This window comes from Nycticebus coucang, chromosome 5 (genome assembly GCF_027406575.1).
Source record: "Nycticebus coucang isolate mNycCou1 chromosome 5, mNycCou1.pri, whole genome shotgun sequence".
NCBI classification, from domain to species: domain Eukaryota; kingdom Metazoa; phylum Chordata; class Mammalia; order Primates; family Lorisidae; genus Nycticebus; species Nycticebus coucang.
Genome location: NC_069784.1, coordinates 28699295 through 28720835, shown reverse-complemented (window position 1 = coordinate 28720835; position 21541 = coordinate 28699295). Strand labels below are relative to the sequence as shown.

General features: G+C 33.6%; 1 protein-coding gene across 8 annotated transcripts in view; it reads left to right on the top strand.

Moving 5' to 3' along the window:
- DPYD (dihydropyrimidine dehydrogenase) overlaps positions 1-21541 on the top strand; it is an 883000-nt gene that overhangs the window by 31512 nt on the left and 829947 nt on the right. For 7 of the 8 annotated variants that reach the window (XR_008380177.1, XM_053591597.1, XM_053591598.1 and 4 more), the window contains exon 2: positions 20793-20903. Coding sequence is in view for 6 of the 8 variants with exons in the window: in XM_053591597.1 (XP_053447572.1) it covers positions 20793-20903 (111 nt within the window). In the remaining 2 variants the exon portion in view is untranslated. Of the gene's footprint in view, positions 1-16121; positions 16215-20792; positions 20904-21541 lie in introns of all 8 variants that reach the window. The other variant, XM_053591599.1, reaches the window with a different exon arrangement.

Here is a 21541-nt window from a genome sequence, read left to right as displayed (position 1 = left end):
CACGATTACAAGGTTTATTCCTAGGTGTTTCACTGTTGCTTCAGCCAGTGAGTTGCATGTTTAAACCTTAGAATGAAAGAGAGGAAAACTCTGACCTCCCATTTTTGAGTGCTTAATGGTTATATAGCTTGAAATCTCAGTAACTGTTGACAAGTACAAGGTGGTGGTTCCTTTGTCCCTTGAAATAGGAGGAATACCAAGAAGAAGACAAAAAAGTCCCTTTGTGTTACTTCCACCATAGTCCTTTTACTTTCCAGTGTGAGTTTGTTCCTGTTTTGGTGACAGTTTTGCTAAGATAGTACCACGTTCCAACTAGCCCCACCACAGGCTGACAACTTTTCTCACTGACAACTTTTAAAAATATGTTTTCTCTAGTAAGGTACATACTATTATGCTTGCTTTTGAGGACAGGGGTATATATATTTGAGATTTTTACTGACTGCTTTGCTGGGAAAGAGCATATATATTAATAATTACTGTCAAATAAATGGCAGGGCCAAGAAGGTCTCCGAAAGCTCATGGATATAATCAAACAGAGAGAGAGAGCACCAGTTCTTAACTTTTGGGGGATAAACTGAAAGTTAGCATTTAGACTGACATAAAGTGATTTCACCCTAGACTGAGGGTATGATGTAAGCAAAGGGTTGAAAATAGGATTATACAAAGATTTAATAAACAGTAATTAGCTGAGAATGGAGGTAATTTGGAGGTTGGAATGGTAGGTGAATATCAGATTGAACTGCAAGTTGATGGTTTTTATTAATATCGTGTGTAAAATGTGTATCTTTTAAGCTTGTGCTCTCTCTCTTTCTCTCTCTCTCCATGTACTTATGTGCATTTATGGAGAATGTTTTTCATATAAGAGAGAAGGCATAGAATTGAAGTGAATTACCAATTAGAAGAGTACTGTGATAGAATCTAAGCATACTGTAACAAGGGTCTGCAATCTATTGGAGAAACAGGGAGTACCGAACACAGACAGATGTGGCTGGTATGGACTAAGAGAACTAGGAGAAGTAGTAGTTATCGATTTGCCCCACATGAAATCCAATTCCTTAGAGAAGTGGTAATATTATTGACAAGTCAAGAAGAGTTAAAGGTTTAGGGGTAAAAAGGGCAACGTGTTGTTTTTGGATGTGAAGAAATTGAGATCATGATAGAACATGCAATGGATTATTTTATTTGGCATTCAATCAAGTGGATGGCATTAAAGCAAAGCAGGTATCTTGAGGTTTGGAAAGTAGATATAAAATTCAGCTCCAGAAAGGTAATCGTTAGTGCTGAACACCGACTGTGTGTCAAAAAAAGAAGAGTAGAAGGGCATACAGTAGAGGTCCAACCAACCTCCCACCCCCATTGTGGTTAAGAGGGATGACAGAGCTTGCAATAGTAAAGATAGTGAAGAGAAGTAGTATTAATGCCATGATGTCAGAAAATCCAATAGAGATGAGTTTCTGGGTAGAAGAGAGAATCAACGGTATTTAATATGGCATAAAAGTCAAGGAGAGTTGATAATTAAATGAGTACTTATTGCATAATATTAAGGTAAATGTTTTAAATATGACATTTTCTTGGTTGTAAGTACTTCAACATCCCTACTTCCCCAATTCCTCATTCCCAACTCCCCAGATCTTGACCCTCTATGAGTCTTCTCAAGAGAGTAGATATTTTATGATTATCTCTCAATTAGTAAAATCTAAAAATAGAAAAGGGGAGGAGATGTCTCAGTGGAAACCTCCAGCAATAGTCCCTCCTTAGGAACATCTAATACAATTGCTACCTGCATAAGCAAGTACCTTCAGAAGAACTAGAAATTAGGTGAACAATCATACTACATGGTTTTAACATTTTTATCAAGAAAAGAGACAATGAAGAGGGCAAAAAAGACAATCTTACATTCCTATACCACCCCTCTCCCATTCCCCAGCAGTGCCATGACAAAATGCTGAGTGGAGAGAGAATCCATGTGCCTAGGAAGGGAGAGAGAAGTGATTATGGAGCTAGGAATGAAACTCAGGGCCACCATGGCACAAGGGAACACAACACAGGGCAGAATTCTTCTGGTGCTCATAGAGCATTTAGTCCAGTCTGGCTGGAGAGAAATACTCTGCCCTGAAACCCACGTTCCAACTAGCCCCACCACAGGCTGACAAAGAGGAGCTGGGGCCTGCATTAAATTCATAAGGCATTTAGCTACAAGGGCTGCAGTCCTTGGGCTCCTGTGTGAGTGCTGGGTTGGAGCCCATGGACGTGGGGCACACAGTACCAAGTGAGACACTAGCAGCTGCAACCAGACTAGCACCTATGTCAGCCAACCTCCATATCTAGCCAGTATGGCCCAGGGAGAGTCTTCTTCCACTTTAGGAAAGGAAAGGAAAGAGCTCTGTGGACTTTGTTTTCCAACGTTGATATTAACTCAGCCACAGTAAAATAAAATTCTAAGTAGACTCCTGAGGCCTCTGATACTAGGCTTTTGTTCTTGGATAGCATTTCACCCATGCTGAGCCAGAGTGTTGCCCTGAAGGGAAGGACTAAATCCTGAAAAGATTCATCACCTGCTGACTGAAAGTCTTTGGGCTTTGAATAAACATCAGAGGTAGCCAGGTAACAGTCACTATGAGATTAGAGAGAGATTAGGCTGGCTTCAGATGTGACCTGGTACTGGTTACCACAAAGAAGAGCCCATAACACTCCTCCCACAATTCTTGTAGCTCAGCATAAAGAGTGAGGGAAGAGAATGAGAGACTTGACCTGGTATTCCAGGGAATTCGCTTGTATCTTACCCAACCGCACCAAAGTGGTATCACTAGGAGTCTGCAAGAATCACAGTATTATTAGGCTTGGGGCACCCCAGCACTGATATGGTGACAGTGACCAGAGCCTTAGACAACAACACTCAATTTCCTTTGAGTATCTGGAAAATCTTCTCAAGAAGTAAGAGATGAAACAAGCCCAGATTGTGAAGATTAAAATAAATATCTAATTCCCCAATGCACAGGCATTGATCAACATCCACAAGCATCAGGAGTATCTAGGAAATCATGACCTCACCAAATAAACTAAATAATATACCAGTGACCAATTTTGGAGTGACGGAGATATGTGACCTTTCAGAAAAAGAACTCAAACTAACTATCCTTAAGAAGCTCAATGAACTTCAAGACAACACAGAAGGAATTCAGAAGCCTATCAGAGAAATTTAACAAAGTCATTAAAATAATTAAAAAAATAAAGTAAAAATTATAGAGCTTAAGTATTCAGTTGACAAACTAAGAAATGCATCAAGAGTCTCTCACAGTAAAATTGACCAAGTAGAAGAAAGAATTAGTGAGCTTAAACAAGGATATTTGAAAGTACACAGTCAGAAGAGTAAAAAGAATGAGTAAGAATGAAACACATCTACAAGATCTAGCAAACAGCCTCAAAAGAGCATATCTAAGAGTTACTGACCTTAAAGAGAATGAAGGAACATCAATACAGCAGACTTCTCAGTGGAAGTCTTATAGGCCATGAGAGAATGGTATGACATATTCAAAGATCTGAAGGAAGAAAGAAAAAAAAAAAAAAACAACTTTACTCCTAGAGTGTTATGTATTGCAAAAATATGCTTTCAAAGATAAAGAAAAAAATACAGAATTTTCCAAACCAAAGCAAAGGATTTCATCAGCATCAGACCTGTCCTGTAAGAAATGCTGAAATAAGTTATTCAATCTGAAAGAAATAGATGTTAATGAGCAATAAGATCCCTTCTGAAGATTACAACTCACTGATAGAAAGAACATAAACATAGAATACTCTGTTGTTGTAATTATAGTGTATAAACCACTCATGTCTTGAGTAAGAAGGCTCACGGATAAAATGATAACATCTTTTTAAAGACAGAATAGACAGATATGATGGAAACAACAAAAAGTTAAGAATTAGGGGAGTAGGATTCAAGTTAAAATTTTTGTTAAATTTCTCTTATTTGTAAAAAGAGTTGTCATATGTTTAAAATAATTTATCGATTATGAAATGTTTTTTGCAAGTCTCTTGGTAATCTCAAATTGAAATACCTACAACAGTTACACAAAAAATGAAAAGCAAGAAATTAAAACATACTACCAGAGAAAATCACTTTTAACAAAGGAAGGTAAGAATGAAATAAGACAAAAAAGAGAGGACCACAAAACAACTAGAAGTCAAAAAGCAACGTGGCAGTAATAAGTCTTTATCTATCAACAATTCCATTTAATGCGAATAGACCAAACTCTCCAATCAGACTACTTGAATGGATAAAGGAAACAAAAGCCAACTATAGGTTGTCTGCAAGAAACAAACTTCACCTATACAGACACATATGTACTGAAAATATATGGATAGAAAAGGGTTCCAGGCAAATGAAAACCAAAAAAGTAGCTGTATTTCTGTCAGATGAAATGGATTTCAAGACAAAAACTGTAAAAAAGGGATAAAATTCATTATATAATGATAAAAGGGTCAATACATCAAGAGGATATCACAATTCTAAATATATATGGGTGATATCTAAACTGGGGGGACTAGATATATAAAGCAAATATCAGAGCTAAGGAGAGAGATAGGCCCCAAATAATACAAATAGTTATTGGAAACTTCAACAACTCACTTTTAGCACTGGACAGATCATCCAGATAGAAAATAAACCAAGAAAAATTAAATGTGATCTGCACATTAGACCAGATAGGTACTTGCAGATCATTTCATCTAGCAGCTACAGAATTCATGTTCTCCTCACCTCATAGATTGCTGTCAAGGATAGATAAAAAGTTAGGCCATAAAACAAGTCTCAAAAAAATTCAAAAAAAAAAATTAAATCATACTAAGTATTTTCTCTGACCACCTTGAAATAAAAATAGAAGTCAGTAACGAGGAGCATTTGAAAATATACAAACACATAGAATTTAAGGGGTATGCTCCTGAATGACGAGGGGCCAATGAAGAGATTAAGAAGGAAATTAAAAAATTTCTCAAACAAATTAAAATAAAAGCACAACATATCAAAACCTATGGAAACAGCAAAAGTAAGTAATAAGAGGAAAATTTATAGCAATAAGTTCCCACATCAAAAAAGTAAAATGTCTTCAAATAAACAATCTACATGTGAAACAGTAAATGTGGAATATAAACGTCTTAACACAATGTCTAAGAAAATGCCAGCAAGGCAATGTTAACCAGTGTGATGAAAATGTGTCAACGGTCTGTAAAACCAGTGTATGGTGCCCCATGATCGCATTAATGTACACAGCTATGATTTAATAAAAAAAAATAATAATCTAATAATGCATATCAAAGAACTAGAAAAAACAAGATCAAACCCAAAATTACTAGAAGAAAAGAAATAATAAAGATGAGGACAGAAATGAATGAAAATGAAACTAAAAATTCATACTAAAGATCAATGAAGAAAGAGAAACATAATAGATGCAGCTTTAGCCAGACTAGACAAAAAAAGAGAGAAGACCCAAATAAGTAAAATCAGAGATGAAGAAAGAGACATTGCAATGACACCACAAAAATCCAAAGAATCATTAGAGAATACCCTGAGCAATTATATGCCAATATACTGGAAGACCTAAAAAAAAAAAAAAAAAAAGATAAATTTTTAGACACATACAACTTACCAAAATTGAAACAGGAAGAAATCTAAAACTTGAATAAACTAATAATAAGTAATGAAATAAAAGCAGTAAGAAAAATTCTCCCATCAAAGAAAAGCCTGAAATCTTATGGCTTCAGTGCTGAATTCTATCAAGCATTAAAAGAACTAATACCAAGCACACTTAAACTATTTTTTTATTTCAGAGTAATATACAGATACAAACAATTAGATTGCATTGTTCGTGTTTGTTAGGTAAAAGTCCAAGTTATAGTTAAGCCTTCCCCAAGAAAGTATGCCATATACTCCTACACTGCATTCATTAGGTGAGAGCTTACCAAACGTCTTTCCCCCTCCCTTCCTTCTTCTCCCCCTACTCCACTACATGAATTTAATTTTTTTTTCTTGAGTGGGCATATAGTAGTTCAAATACTAGTTTCGTATGAGTATTAAGTATGTTACGTGCTTATTTTTCCATTCTTGTGATATTTTATTTACAAGAATGTTCTCCAACTTTATCCAGGTAAATATAAAAGATGTAAAAGATTTATCTTCTTTAGGGTTGAATAGTATTCCTTGGTATACATATATGATAGTTTATCCATTTGTGAGTTGGTGGACACTTGGATTGTTTCTATATTCTGGAGATTTTGAATGAGCTGTGATAAACATTCTAGTGCAAATGTCTTTTGGTAGAATGAAAGCAGCCACTTATCACTGTCTGATCTTCAGTAAACAAACAAAGGATATGCTGGAGAAAAGAATCTGGATTTAATAAATGGTGCTGAGAGAACTGGTGAGCCTCCTGTAAAAGACTGAAACTGGACTCACACCTCTTACTATTCAGAAAAATGGACTCATGCTGAATAAAAGACTTAAATGTAAGGCATGAAATGATACAAACTCTAGAAGAAAATGTGAGAAAACCCACTTAAACTATTTACAATATTGAGAAGAGTATACTTACAAACTCATTATGTGATGCTTGTATTACCCTGATTCCAAAACCCAGCAAAGACACAACAATAAAAGAAAACGATAGTCTAATCTCTCTGATAAACTTTGCTGCAAAAATTCTCTACAAAATACTAACAAACCAAATTCAACAACACATTAAAAAGATTGTTCATCATGATGACGTGAGATTCATCTCAGTGATGTATGATGGCACAACACATGGAAATCAGTGTGATGCATCATATCAACAGAATGAAGGACAAATACCATACGATCATTTCAATTGATGCTGAAAAAACATTCCATAAAATTGAACCTCCCTTCATGATAATAGCTATCAAAACACCTGTTATATAAGGCCTATAGTAGTATCATACTAAATTGGGAAAAACTGAAAGCCTTTCCTCAGGGTCTGTAAAAAGACAGGAATGCCTGCGTTCACCACTGTTATTCAACATAGTACTTGGCATTCTAACCAGAGCAAGTAGACAAGAAAAAGAAATAAAGAACATCCAAACTGGAAAAGAAGTCAAATTGTCCTTTTCTACAGATGATATAATTTTATGTCTAGAGAAACATAAAGATTTCATTCAAATACTATTAGAACTGATAAATTCAGTAAAGTTGCAGGATACAAAAACAACATACAAAAAATCAGGAGCATCTCTATATGCTAACAGTAAAACAATAATCAAGAAAATAATGCTGTTCACTAGAGCTACAATAAAATAAAATACCTATAAATAAACTTAACCATAATGAAAGAACTCTATAATGAATTCTATAATGAAAACAATAGAACACTGAGGAAAGAAGTTAAAGAGGATATAAAAAATGGAAAGCTATTTCATGCTCATGGTTTGGAAGAATTAATATTATTAAAATGTCCACACTACACAAAGCAATCCATAGCTCAATGTAATCTTCATTAAAATGTCAATGACATTTGTCACAGAAATGGAAAACATAATGCTAAAATTTGTATGGAACCACAAAAGACCCAGAATAGCCCAAACCATCCTGATCAAAAAGAACAAAAATGAAAGATATAGTATCTGACATCAAATTATAGTACAGAGCTATGGTTACCCAAGCAGCATGGTACTGGCATAAAAATAAACACATAAGCCAATAAAAGAACATAAAACCTAGCAATACATCCACAAATCCTTAGTAAACTTATCTTCATCCAAGGTGCCACGAATGCAATAGGGAATTGACAGTCTCTTCAATACATGGGGAAAACTGGTTATCTATATGCAGAATAATGAAAGTAGCCCCTTATCTCTGACCTCATATGAAAATAAAATCAAAATGGATTAAAGACTTAACACCTGAAACTATGAATATACTAAAAGAAAATATTGGGGCATTAGGACATTGGTCTGGGCAAGGATTTTTTGGGTAATAGCCCCAAAGAACAGGTAGCCAGATAAAAATTGGACAAATGGAATCACATCAAGCTAAAAAACTTCTGCACAGCAAAGGAACAATCAACAAAGTGAAGAGAGAACAGATAGAATGGGACAAAATATTTGTAAACTACCCATCTGACAAGAGATTAACAAGTAGAACCCCAAAGAAGCTCCAACAACAGTATGGAGGAAAAAAAATCAAATAATCTAATTTAAAATGGGCAAAAGATGTAAATAGATATTTATCAACAGAAAACATGCAAAATGGCCACCAGGTATGTGCTAAACATCATTAGTCATCAGAGAAATGCAAACGAATACTACAATGAATTATCATCTCACACCAGCTTTTAATAAAAATGAATGCTGACAAGGATGCAGAGAAAGGGGAACCCCCACACACTGTTGGTGGGAATGTAAATTAGTGCAGCCACCATGGAGAACGGTATTGAAGTTCCTCAAAAAATAGAACTACCATATGACTGAGTTGTCTGACTTCTGTGTCTATATCCAAAGGATGGGAATTCACTATATTGAAATGATATCTGCAGTCTCCGTGTTTATTGCAACACTAATTACAATAGCAAAGACATGAATCAACCTTAGTGTTCATCAATGGATGATTGTGGTATATATACACACAATGGCATATTATGATATTTACCATAGGAAAGAATAAACTCCTGCCAGTTACAACCACAGAGATGGAACTGGACAACACCCTGTTAAGTGAAATAAGCCAAGCACAGAAAAAAACTCTTGCATGTTCTCACTCATACATAGGCGCTAACTATTGAAAATAGTTGATCTCAGGGAGAGAGAGTAGAATGATGGTTACCAGAGGCCAGGAAGGGTAATGGGAAGACAGATATCAAGTGGAAATGGTGAATGGGTACAAAACTGTAGTTACATAGGAAGATAGAATGAATATTTGATGGCACAGTAAAGTGACTATAATCAACAATAAGTTAGGGTATACTTTAAAATAAAAGAATGTAACTGGGATGTTCTGAACTCAAAGAAATGTTAAGTGACTGAGGTGATGGATTTATCCTGATTTGATAATTCACATTGTATGCCTGTATCAAAATATCACACGTATCCTATAAAGATACACAACTATTGTGTACCTGTAATAACTAAAAAGGAAAAGATTAAACCAAGAACATATGGGTAATGTAAGCAGAGAGATAAAAACTGTAGTAAAGAATGCTTGATAATTGAATTATATGCATGCTGTGGAGATTTTGCAGGTTTGTTTCCAGACCTCCACAATGAATAAAATATTGTAATAAAGAAAGTCACGTAAAACAAGAAAAACCTAAATAGTCCAAAAATGAAAAATCGTTTTTGAGCATATTAGATCTTATTCCTAATTTATATCCCTTGCTAGCCTACAAATGTTTCCTTTTAGCTCTTAAATACATAGATGATGGCAACTAGCCAACCTATGATTTGTACAGTTTTGTAAACCTCGAAATCCTGATACTTGTTTAATTTATTTAATCTGTAAAAGGCATAAACTCCATTAGTCCAGGTCCTGCTTCTCTGTCTTACTCCGTAAGTCTTGTTTTCCAGCTTCTTTGTTTGTAAGTGGGTATTGTTTAATTTTAGCATGCTAGTGTATACTGAGCTTCATTTGAGCTAAAATGAGCCTCGGTCTTGTGAACAGGCTCTTTTATAAGTCAGTGTATCTTATACACAAAAGTTAACAGATTAAAGATAAATCAGAATAATTTTCATACTACTTAAACAGGTTCTCTATTGCCCATTTTACATGGGAGTCAAATTTTTTAAGTTTCTGAGGTTTTAAGGTAAAAGGACTAATTTTTCTTGAATGAAAAATGCCAGCCTATGGGTTTTCTTAATTACCAATTGAACTGGTGGATTTATTTTTTGGTAATATACTAATGACTGTCAATGCACTTCCTTCAAAAATTTGCCTTGGGATTCCTTATTTATTCATATGTTCAACTCTTACAAACACAAGGTATTTTCTAACATTGATTTTCATAATGAAGCCCTTTTCTAATTTTTTTTTTCTTGAGACAGAGTCTCACTTTGTCACCCCTGGTAGAATGCTGTGGCATCATAGTTCACAGCAACCTCAGACTCCTGGGCTCAAGTGACTCTTTTGCCTCCGCCTCCGTAGTAGCTGGGATTACAGGCACCTGCCACAACACCTGGCTATTTTTAGAGACAGGGTCTCACTCTAGCTCAGACTGGTCTCCAACTCCTGAGCTCAGGCAGTCCACCCGCCTCGGCCTCCCAGAGTGCTGAGATTACAGGTGTGAGCCACTGCACCTGCTAAATATTGGTTTTAATATAAATATATAATGCATGGCTGCTTTGAAAAATTATATTAAATTTTAAACAGTTTATGATTAATGCAGTGAACATTTTAAATAAAATAGTTATAGTATTAGTTCTCCTCTTCATGTTTTTTTTTTTTTTGCAGTTTTTGGGCTCGGGCCGGGTTTGAACCCACCACCTCCAGTATATGGGGCTGACGCCCTACTCCTTGAGCCATAGGCACTGCCCATCTCTCCATGTATTTTTGATATCACTTTATAAATGTTTGCACATGTTACTTTATTATCAAGTCTTGTAATGAAAATATATGAATATCATATATACTGGTATATATGATATTAATATTTTGCTGTTCCATAATTAATAAAGATGCATATTTAATAGCTAATGTTAATTATTGTCTAATATTGTTATTTTATTTTATTAAGCAATACTGTAAAATATCTTCTTTGGTTATTCTGAAGTTTTCCTTGATAAAATGAAATTGTAGAATCAATCTGGTACCATTTGAAATCTTAAATTAAAGCAGCTATCTTTTAAACTGATGCCTGATATTAATAGTGTTTGCATAATTTCACTGGTGGTGGAATAGTTTCCAGGTCTGTTACAAATTGTTCGTGTCCCCTCAAAATTCATATGTTGAAAGCTTAATTTCCCAAATCTCCAAAGATGGGGCCTTTAGGAGGTAGTTAAGGGTAGATGTGGTCCTGGGCATCAAGTCCTCACAATGAGATCAGTGCCCTCATAAGAAGAGACAAATGGGAGTTTGCTCTCATTCTCTCTCCTTTTGCCGCAGAGAAAGAGGACAGGAAGAAGGTGGCCATCTGCAAATCAGCAAAGGTCCTTAATGGAGTGAAATTGTCTGTCATTTTCACCTTAGACTTTCCAGCCTCTGGAACAGTGAGAAATAAAGGTCCATACCACCCGGTTTTACTGGTCCAGTCAGAGGGAGGCAATGTTTAAATCAGAATTAGTCATTAACTTTGGCATGCCATGTTCTCTATTAAGAATTGTGAGGTTAATAACAAATATTTAACTTATGGGTATCTGTGTTTGAGTTCTCAATCCTTTCTGAGAGACAATTAAAAAAATATATATATATGTCTGTGTGTGTGTGTGTGTATGTGTATATATATATAATCCACACATATTCTCCATATATTATACACACACATGTTCTCTAATTAAAGAGTACCCATTGTGTGATGTGTGTTCTATAAGTAAATGAAAGTTGCCTACTTGGCTCTGGAGAGCCCGAAGAGAGCTTCCTGTCACAGGCCTTAGCATGTTGACTAGAAAAGTGACATGATAGATGTAATATGTAAAGATGCCTAAACTATCTCATTTGTATTAACTATTTGTTCAATAAAAATTAAACAAATTTACCAGGAGATGTGAGTAACATTGCAAAGGGGTTTATTCATTTTCAGTTCATGAGTTTTTTTATATTTTATAAATTCATCATTTTTCATCCAACCTGTCTTTCCTTGGAAGGAAATGTAATGTAAATTCATCTAAACATGTTGGGGCCAAAGGTTCATGAGTTATGTACTATATTATAAAATGATCTTTACATTGCTTTATATTAAAATATTTGAATTTCACTGCCCTTCTACTTTGCCATATTAACTTATAAAGATCATATTGCATTTGGGAGAGGTCTGCCTTTGAAACTGCAGGACTTATGACAATAATAAGTTCAGGGACCCAAGACTAAGCAAATGATTTGATTTTATCTGAGATAAACATCTCTATTTTCATGCTAATTAATGGTTACATTTTCACCTGTTACCTTCATTGTTTCCTATACTCTTTTACTTTAAAAAAGTGATTCTCATGTGTATATTCAGAATTTGCAATGACTACACAATGGCTGAATGGCAAGTAAAACCTAATTTTATCACATGGTAATGGCTACCATGTACTAAGCATTTATTGTATGTGCCATTCTAAAGAGTTTTTTCATTCTCTTATTTAATTCGCAAAACAATTTTATGTGTACTCTTACTAATCACAGAGTTACAGTTGAAATAGAGAACGTGAGAGTTTAAATAACCACAAAATATAGTAGGGTTAAGATATAAGCCCAAATTTAACTTTTAATACTACGAGTATTACTTAGTGAATACTTAATAAAGTGATAAAATAGTAGACTTAAGACATAAAGCCCAAATTTAACTTCTACTACTATGAGTGTTACTTGGTGAATACTTAATAAAGTGATAGTTGTGTGACTTAGGACTGTCAGAGAGTCTTTCTGTCAGAGAGTCAATTCATCAATTGTTTATCAACTGCAACGGGTTAGCCACTGTGCACAAAGAGAAAACTGGCCATAGTACAGAGCTAGTAAAATGGAGAAAAAGCAAAAGCAAAATAATTTACTTGCAAAGTTAGGCCAATCTAGGGAAAAAGAAGCCTGTGCCTGGGCAAAGAATGGAAGTACATTAATTTTTTTTTTTTTTTTTTTGTAAATAAATGTGAGAGCCCTCAATTAGGAGTAATTACTGTGAGTTTCCAAGATTTTCAGGCTCCAAGGTTGTTCATGTTTCAAGTGTGGATCTGGGATGCAAAATAAAGCTGCATTTTCTCTTCTGGACCTCACCCAGCTGGAGATTGGCCATATTGGTTCTGAGCTTATTCAAGAACCAAAGTACCTTTGTTGATTTCTAAGTTATTAATTAAACTCATCCTACACTACGACTAATGATAGATTTCGGAAGGGATGGGATAATTGTCTGAGACTTGAGCTTGTAAACAAGAGACTGCTAAACAAATAAATACTGTTCAGTTCTCCATTAATCAACATTTGTTAAATCTATTGCATGGATAAGGGAACAAATACTGACCCAAAACATTACTCAATAGATACTTCTGTTTTTCTGTTGGCTGAGAATATTCATAGAGGAAAAAATTGCAGCATAATATAATTTATATTGAAATCAAGATATTTATGCCAAATTATGAAAAACATTGATAAAAGCATAGTGTTAGTGCTTTTTTTTTTAACCTGATGCCAGGGAAAGTAGGAGACTACTTAAGGGGTCTCAGGAAAAGTCATCAAATAAAAATTTAAGAATAATTTAATTATGACAAAATTTAATTCACCAACTTAAGCCTATAAATTGAAAATGTCAGTATATGTGTATCCTTTTAATGGGTCAGAATTATAGTTAGTAATGACCAGTATTATTCAAACATTTTGAATAATAAAATGTTTGTTTATAATTTCCTAAGTAATGGGTAAAGGAAGCTTAATGGTGTGTTTCATTTAGATAATCATCATTGTGATATAAAACAACACCATGTTTTTATAAAAAAAGGAATGTTGGTGAAGTAGCTTCCTAAAATTTAGAATTCAAGCTCTTAAAAAATATTGATATTCCAATATTTTAGGGTAAGTTTCAGTGTCTTTATTTATGAAGTGAGAGTCTGTGATTGTAATCAATATGGGCTCCCCTCAGTGTTCTCAGTAGTAGTACAGAAAAACTTTCCTTGGATGCAGGAATCTAGTTTGTATGTTTTGGCATTCCAACTGCTTCCCAGAATAGTGTTAAGAGACCAAAGCCATAGACAATACATAACTCTGATTCGATTTCATGTATACTTGGCTCTGGATCATATTCTATCATTTTTTAAACTAAATAAAATTAGTATAGTTCAATTTTCTCAAATCCTGTTTTTCTGCCTCTAGAATCATCAATAATTTTTTATTCTGTTACTGAAAATGATTGGAAAAGCAAAATGCCAAATTCTTTTTGCAAGAGAAAATCTTCCCCTATATACCCGATATCTGGAAGGGTTAATGGACTTCTTAAGGAGTTTAATTTGTACAGAGAAGGGACCCTGTGACCCTGGTAGGACCTGATTTTTGTCATTTCTTAGGAAGAATACAATTTAGAACTCTCCTGTATTATTCTTCCAGCTATTTAGTTATTGATGATATTGACTTTTAGTTTTAAAATTCTTGCTTTCAAAAATAATTTTTGAAAGCTATCAACCACTCATGTCCTGTGTTTTTATCTTATATCCTTTTTCATTTGGGATACTGTTTTCCACAATTCAATTTATTTTTACCCGAGATTCATTGAATCTAACTCATTGCCTTTTTGCAAAAGGTTAACCCAATATTTCATGTTGTGTTATACTTTCTAGTTGGGCTATGGGAAAGAAAAGTTACTGTGATAAGCAGCCAATAAATTACATTCAGAATGTTTATTCTCAAAAGTTACATTACTATGCTGACATAGATAAACGTAATCATTTATCACAGTATGGATTGTGGAAGTAAAAACTAAAATGCAGCTATCTTTCTTGCAGGTTACCTGGGTTGTTTCTTTTAAATGTTGGTCAGAGTAATTACCTTTAAACAATTGATCTTTTTATTTCTTAATTTGAATTAATGTATAAGATTAGTTCAAGGTTGAATAGACAAGCAAAAAAAATGTATTTTGTAGTTAAGAAAATGTTTTCTGTTTTTTATATAAAAATGAGATTACTTGGATTTTCTAATATTGGCTTATGTTAATAGGTTGCTTCAGTATTACTTCATCATAATAAACAAACCATTTAAAACCATAGCTTTGTTGTGTGTGTGTTGTCCAGAAGACACAGATCCCTGACTTGATAGACTGAAGAAGTCTCTTATCTGTCATGTACAGAAAGTATTAAAAATAATTATATCACATTTATATTGTGCTAATAAAGCAAGTCTTTGTGGTATTTGGTAGGGCGAACATAGTACACAATGAAATCTACGGAATTTAGATGTTAGTATTTTGTGAGGGATAATGGCTTTTTTGAGATATAATTCACGTGCCAGTAATTACTCATATAAAGTATAGAATTCAAACTTTTTTACATATATTCACACAGTTGTGTTACTATCACCGTAATCATTTTCATCACTCCAAAAACAAGCCACATGTCTTTTGGTAGTCAGCCCCATTTCTCTTCAATCCACTAGCCCTAACAACCACTAATCTGCTTTCTGCCTGTATAGATTTGCTTATTCTAGGTCATTTTGTATAAAAAGAATCACACACTATGAGATATTTTGTAACTAGCCTTTTTCTCATAGCATAATGTTTATATTGTACATCATATCATGAATTTCCCAAATTTCTTTCTGTAATTCATATCTAGTTCTATTCTATGAGAACTATTTTGTATGATTTAATTCTTTTAAGTTCACTGAGACTTTTTTTTACCTGATTTATGATCAATCCTAGTAATGTTCCATATATACTTAAGAATATATATTCATCTTTTTTGTATTATTGTACAGAAATCTATTAGATCCTGTAGATTTATAATATTATTGAAGTTTTTGTTTCCTTTTCAGTCATCTCCAGAATTGTTCTATCCATTATTTAAATCTGTGTATTTCCCTTCAATGTTGTCAGTTTTTGCTTTATGTATTTCAGGCTTTTTTGTTAGGGAAATGCATGTTTAAAATTGTTGTATATATATTCCTGATGGATTGAGGTTTGATCATTCTAAAATGTTCCTGTTTACCACTAGTAACATTTTTTTCTTGTTTAAAATTTGTTCTATTATTAGTATAGCCACTCCAGGTTTTATACGGTTGCTGTTTAATTGATGAATCTTGGTTATCTCTAATTTTTAACTTATTTGTGTCACTGAAACTAAAATGTATCTTCTATATACATCACGAAGTTGTATCTTGATTTTCATCTAGTCTGACGGTATATATTTATGATGTCTATTGTAATTTCATAATTACCTATATTTTTTAATTGGCCTGTGTTTTTTTGGTGAATTTGAATTAATATTTGTGGTTACTTACTTTCTGCCTACAGAATTTCCTTTACAAATTTTTGGAAAACACATCTGCTAGTAATAATGTTATGTTTGGGCCCCTTCTCTGCATAAATTGAACACTTTTAGAGCAGGTAATGTAATGTTTTTTCTTATGTATTTTTTTTTCTGTGCATGTCTATATTTCAATCTTTATTTTTGGAAGATAGTTTTATTGGATATAAGATTTTTGGTTGACAATTCTTTTTATTTCCATACTTTGTATATTTCATCCAACTACCTTCTGGTGTGATTGTTCTTGATTAGAAGTTGATTGTTAGACTTACTAGAATTTTCTTGTGCATACGAATCTTTTTTTCTTGCTACTTTTAAGATTTTTCTCTTTGTGGTTGACTTTTAGTTAATTTTGACTGATGTTCTTTGTGCAGATCCGTTTTCAACAATCCTATCTCACGTTTGTTGAGCTTCTTAGAGATACAGTTTAATGTTTTGTTCTGCTTCTCAGACAAAATTAAAGTGGGCAAATATTTAGCCATTATATCTTAAATTTTTTTTCTTTCTCTTTTCCCTCTTCTTTTGATATGCTCAAAACAGTGTTTTGATTTACTCAGTGGCATAGCACATAACTCTAAGCCTCACTCTGTTAATTTTTGTTTATTCTTTTTCTCTCTGTTCTTCAGATTGTGTAACCACTCTTGATCTTTTATTAAGTGTACTGAGTTTTCTTCTGCCCATTTAGATTTACTATTGAGCTCCATTAAGGAATTTATTTTTTTAGCTATTTTAGTTTTCTACTCTAAAATGTTTGTTTGGTTCTTTTAAATAATTTTGATCTCTGTATTAATATTCTGTACTAGATGAGTGATTGTCATCCTACTTTCTTTATAAAGGTTGCTTTGAAGTCTTTGTTCAATTTGACACCTGGGCCCTCTCAGAGGTGCCTTTTCTGCCTACTTTTTAAATCCTTGTGTACGTATCACACAATTCTGTTTCTTTGCATCATTTATAATTTTTTTAAATTGAAAAGTAAACATTTTAGATAATATATTGTAGGAATTCTGGATACCAGTCCTCCTGTGGGGGTGGGGAACTTACTGTTGCTGTTGTTTGAGTATTTGTGTAATAAATGGATAGACAATTCTAGTGAAGTCTGATTTCCTCCTCTGTAAACCTCTGTTGTTATTCCCATAGACTGCAGCCTTGGGCATGTGCACAGTCATTCCAGAATGACAGTGGTTATTTAGCAGGGCTCTTTTTGCCTTTTTTACTGATATTGCTATTAAATTATGTGCCTTTATGGTATCACCCCCTTCTCTTAGTTCCATTGAATTCTGGTTAATTTCTCTACTATTTTTGAAAATGCTCTTAGACCAGAAATGTTCTGCAGTGTGTGATTGAATTAAATTTGAGCCTCTTGGCAGGTGCTGGTTGTGAGCAGTGTGTCCAGAACCTTTTTGTGATCCTACTAGGTTTATCTTAGCTACCTATTTCTCTGGTTCTCCATGGTAGACTATCTGCCTGATGGTTTAGTTTATTGCTCTCATGGAGCTACCAGCCTCTTCTGAATTTTTTGCCATCTAAATTTAATATGGGTCCACATAAAGTCAATTCATTTGGAGAAAACTGTCTGTTCTTATGGCCTACCTATTCTTGAAAAAAAAAAAAATCTCTGGCAGAAATCTAGAAAGGTAGGGATATTAATAGTAGCCTTCTTCTGGGAAAGTGGCATTCCTGTTTTAGGAGCAGGGTGCTGCCTGCAGGCACTAGCTTCTGGTCTTTTCACCTCACTTCTGTTGTGCACTCTCTAGCCTTGAAGTGAGATGAGACAGAGGTGAATGGGGTCCAGTGTTTACTGGCATTTTGCTCCTTAGATAGAGCCCCTGCTCTATGAGTAGTGGCTGGGTGTTGAAGGGAATGCCTGAGAAATGCTGACAGCCTACCCCTGCCTGGGAGAGACCAGTGCCCTCAATGGAGGCTGGGGCAAAAGGGAGCCCCCCAACCCTGGGAAAGTGTTGTTGGCTGCTCTCTCCTGAGGTAGAATGACTGCCACACTGAAGTGCAAGGGAGGAGGGCAGGACTGGGCCATGCTTCAAAGACCACAGACTTTCAAGGCTCTAAACAGTTTTAGTAGATTTTATTTAATTAATGTTCATTCATTGCTGTTTGCCCTTAAGACAATTTCCATAAGTTTAAACTGTTGTTTTTACTGAATTTTTATTTTTACTCATGTTTGTTTTTCTTGGAGTTGATTTGCGGAGGTCTTCTCTCTACCATTCTAAAAGTGACCTCCTAGTAGTTATGTTTTAAAAGAAAAAAATTCTTTATTGAATTATTAAAATACCATTTAATACTGTTTATACATGAGGTTAAAATATTTTCTAAAAAACACCTCAAAAAGTGACTTTTAAATGTAAATGTCCTCATGGATGACTTTAAATGTAAGTTCTACACTCAGAAGAACTGAATTCTAATTCAAGTCCTTCTTCATATTAGCTGTGAGATCTTTAACGGGTTACTTTTCCGACCTTAACTTACTTGCTCGCCCAAAGTATTGAGATAATAGTAGCTATTTTAAGTTAAATTAGATTTAAAAATCTTTTAAATTCTAAACTTAAAATGGAGAATATTATTATTATCACTTTAGAATGAGAGCAGAATGAAATAAAGTGCCTCTTTTCTGATTTTATTCTTATCTAAGGTTATTAAGGATAAAATTTACCTTATGGACTCATTTGTTATATTTTTACCTGATTTTTTATATCTATCATATTATCATATAATAAATATCCTTAGAAATTCCACCTAGATATTACCTAGTAAATGATTACTTTAGATAAATTTTTTGTGGAATTATAATAGTGGAGGGGTATAACAGCATTTTAAACATATGTTCAGTAGTATACCAAATTATTTTATCTAGTTATTTATTTTAGTCTGTTTGATAGTTGTTTGTGGATCCCAATAGGGTTCATTTTCATATGTGGAAAAAGGTGAACAATGACCCCCAAATTTCAAAAAATCATAGAATCTCAACTTGGAAAGTGATTTTGGAGTTGGTCAAATCTAGTAGGAATTTCATTCTCAAGATCCCTGGCAAAATCTTATCCAGCCCCCCGCATGAACAAATCATGGATAGATAATTACTGTTGCACACAGGCTCTGGATTCCATTTTCACTGCACTTTAATTTTTAGGTTGTTTTTAGTTTAGAAAACTTGCCGTATCATGCATTTCATCTGTTCTTTACTCCAGTCTTGTAATTTAGGTGCTGGCCCATTTTACATAAGAGTAAACCAAAGATTTAAAAACATAAGTGTTTTATTCAAAGTTATTTGACTGGTGTGAATTAAAAACCGAATTCATGATTGTTGAACCCTGTTTTGTAGACATGAGCATATGCTACCTACTTGCCGCTCTCTGAGATTCAGAGATTAAAAAGGAATCTGTGATCCCTTAACTCAAAGCATTCATAGTGTAGGAGGGAAGAAGGATTCTTAAAGCAGCAGTTGCTATTTAGATTGATATACTTTGGTAGGAATTTTTGCATCATCTAAGATAAAAAGCACAGGTCTAGATTAGTCTGGGGAATCTTCCTGGAAGATTAAGATGTTTGAGATGAATATCTTTTTAAATAATTGTAATAATTGTGACTAGGATGATTTCTGTTACAATCTGCTGCAATTGTAAATACATCTAAGTATTTCAGTATATTTGTAAAGCAATACAATTGCTTTAAAATACTAGGATGATTTCTGTTACAATCTGCATCAATTATAAATTGATAATTTATATCTGAATCCAAATCTTTTCCCTTGATTTGGACAATCTTGGTTCTGCATTCTTTACTAGTGTAAAATAAATTAAATTTCATCCATATAAATGCTCTTAACCTACTGAAAGCCTTGGGTATCTCTCCTAAATCTTTTATTACATACTTCTTTTTAATACATCAGCATTGATGAAAGATGCTAGAAAAAAATGTTAATAGAATTAAAAAGAATTTCAAAATCCTGCCACCATGGTTCCTCCCCTCTGGTGGAAGTACCATTTGTTTGTGATTGATGTTTACTTGTTTGTTTTTCTTGATTTTTTTTTTTTGACCAAGAAATGCTTTTCATACATTAGTAGAAAATATAATAAGAATTACTCCATTAATATTTTATCAAGTGTTAGTCTATTAATGTAAGCAAAGGTAACTATTTGAGGAACAATTTAACATTTCAGATGTAAATTTTGGATTTTTGTTAATTTGTACCATTAAATCTGTATCTTGTCAGGCGGTGCCTATGGCTCAAGGAGTAGGGCGCCGGTCCCATATGCTGGAGGTGGCGGGTTCAAACCCAGCCCCGGACAAAAAACCAAAAAAAAAACCTGTATCTTGTGTATTTGTTTTTTTCTAAAAATATAAGTCCTTCTAACTTTTTATGTATGAATTTTTGTTATATTGGAATTTTCCCATACTAATTTTTTTTAAACCAAGTGTAGGTTTTCTCACTTAGTTTTCTTAAACACTACCTTGCAAACATTGGTTCATTCTTCTAATTTGTTTAGATCACATGTAATTTTATTTTCTTTCATGTTTAATAATAGTTTTCTTTCCTAGTTAAGTTCTTCTTTAGGGGAGTATGCAGGGAATGCTAAACAATTTTGTGTAATTTTAATGCCAACATTAAAATCATATATGTTTTATCTGTTGTTTTTGTTGTCTTTCAGAGCATCCTGGCTTTAAATCCTAGAGTACAAACTCATGCAACTCTGCGTTCCACTTCAGCCAAGAAATCAGACAAGAAACATTGGAAAAGAAATCCTGATAAGAACTGTTGTGTAAGTACCACTGATACTTGATTTCATGCTGAAAATGATTTCTTTCTACATATTGTAAGAAAATATTTTTCTTATCCTTAGAAATACATTTAAGTATTGAAGTATATTTGTAATTTTTAAAATACTTATTATTTGAATGATCCAAAAAGTATGTTTTCAATTTTATTGCTTTAAAAATATTCTGAAATACTTAGAAATGATAAACAAGTTGAGCATCTCAGATCTGAAAATGGGGTGCTCAATCTGTAAGTATACTGAAATCCAAAACATTCCTGGTCCCATGCATTTTGGATAAGAGATGTGCAACCCATAAAGTTTTATTGGGTATTTTTATTTTGTCTTCACATTAAATTGATAGACAGTGTAGTATAAATTCTAGTCAGCCACATCTTCAGAAAAGTCTTGGTTTGTTCAAGTGGCAAGGGTAAACTTTAAAAGGAATTTTATTAATGTACATTTTGAAGACAAATTCTTCCTAGCAGAATTTTAAGAGGATTTTAGCAATCCTAATGTATGGATACATTTATCTAATTTTGTAAGACTATTACTATGATGGTGTCTCAAATGTGATAAAAATAAATTATTTTTAGAAAAGAAGAAAATTTTACAAACACACTTCTGGATTTAGTTTTGGTTGG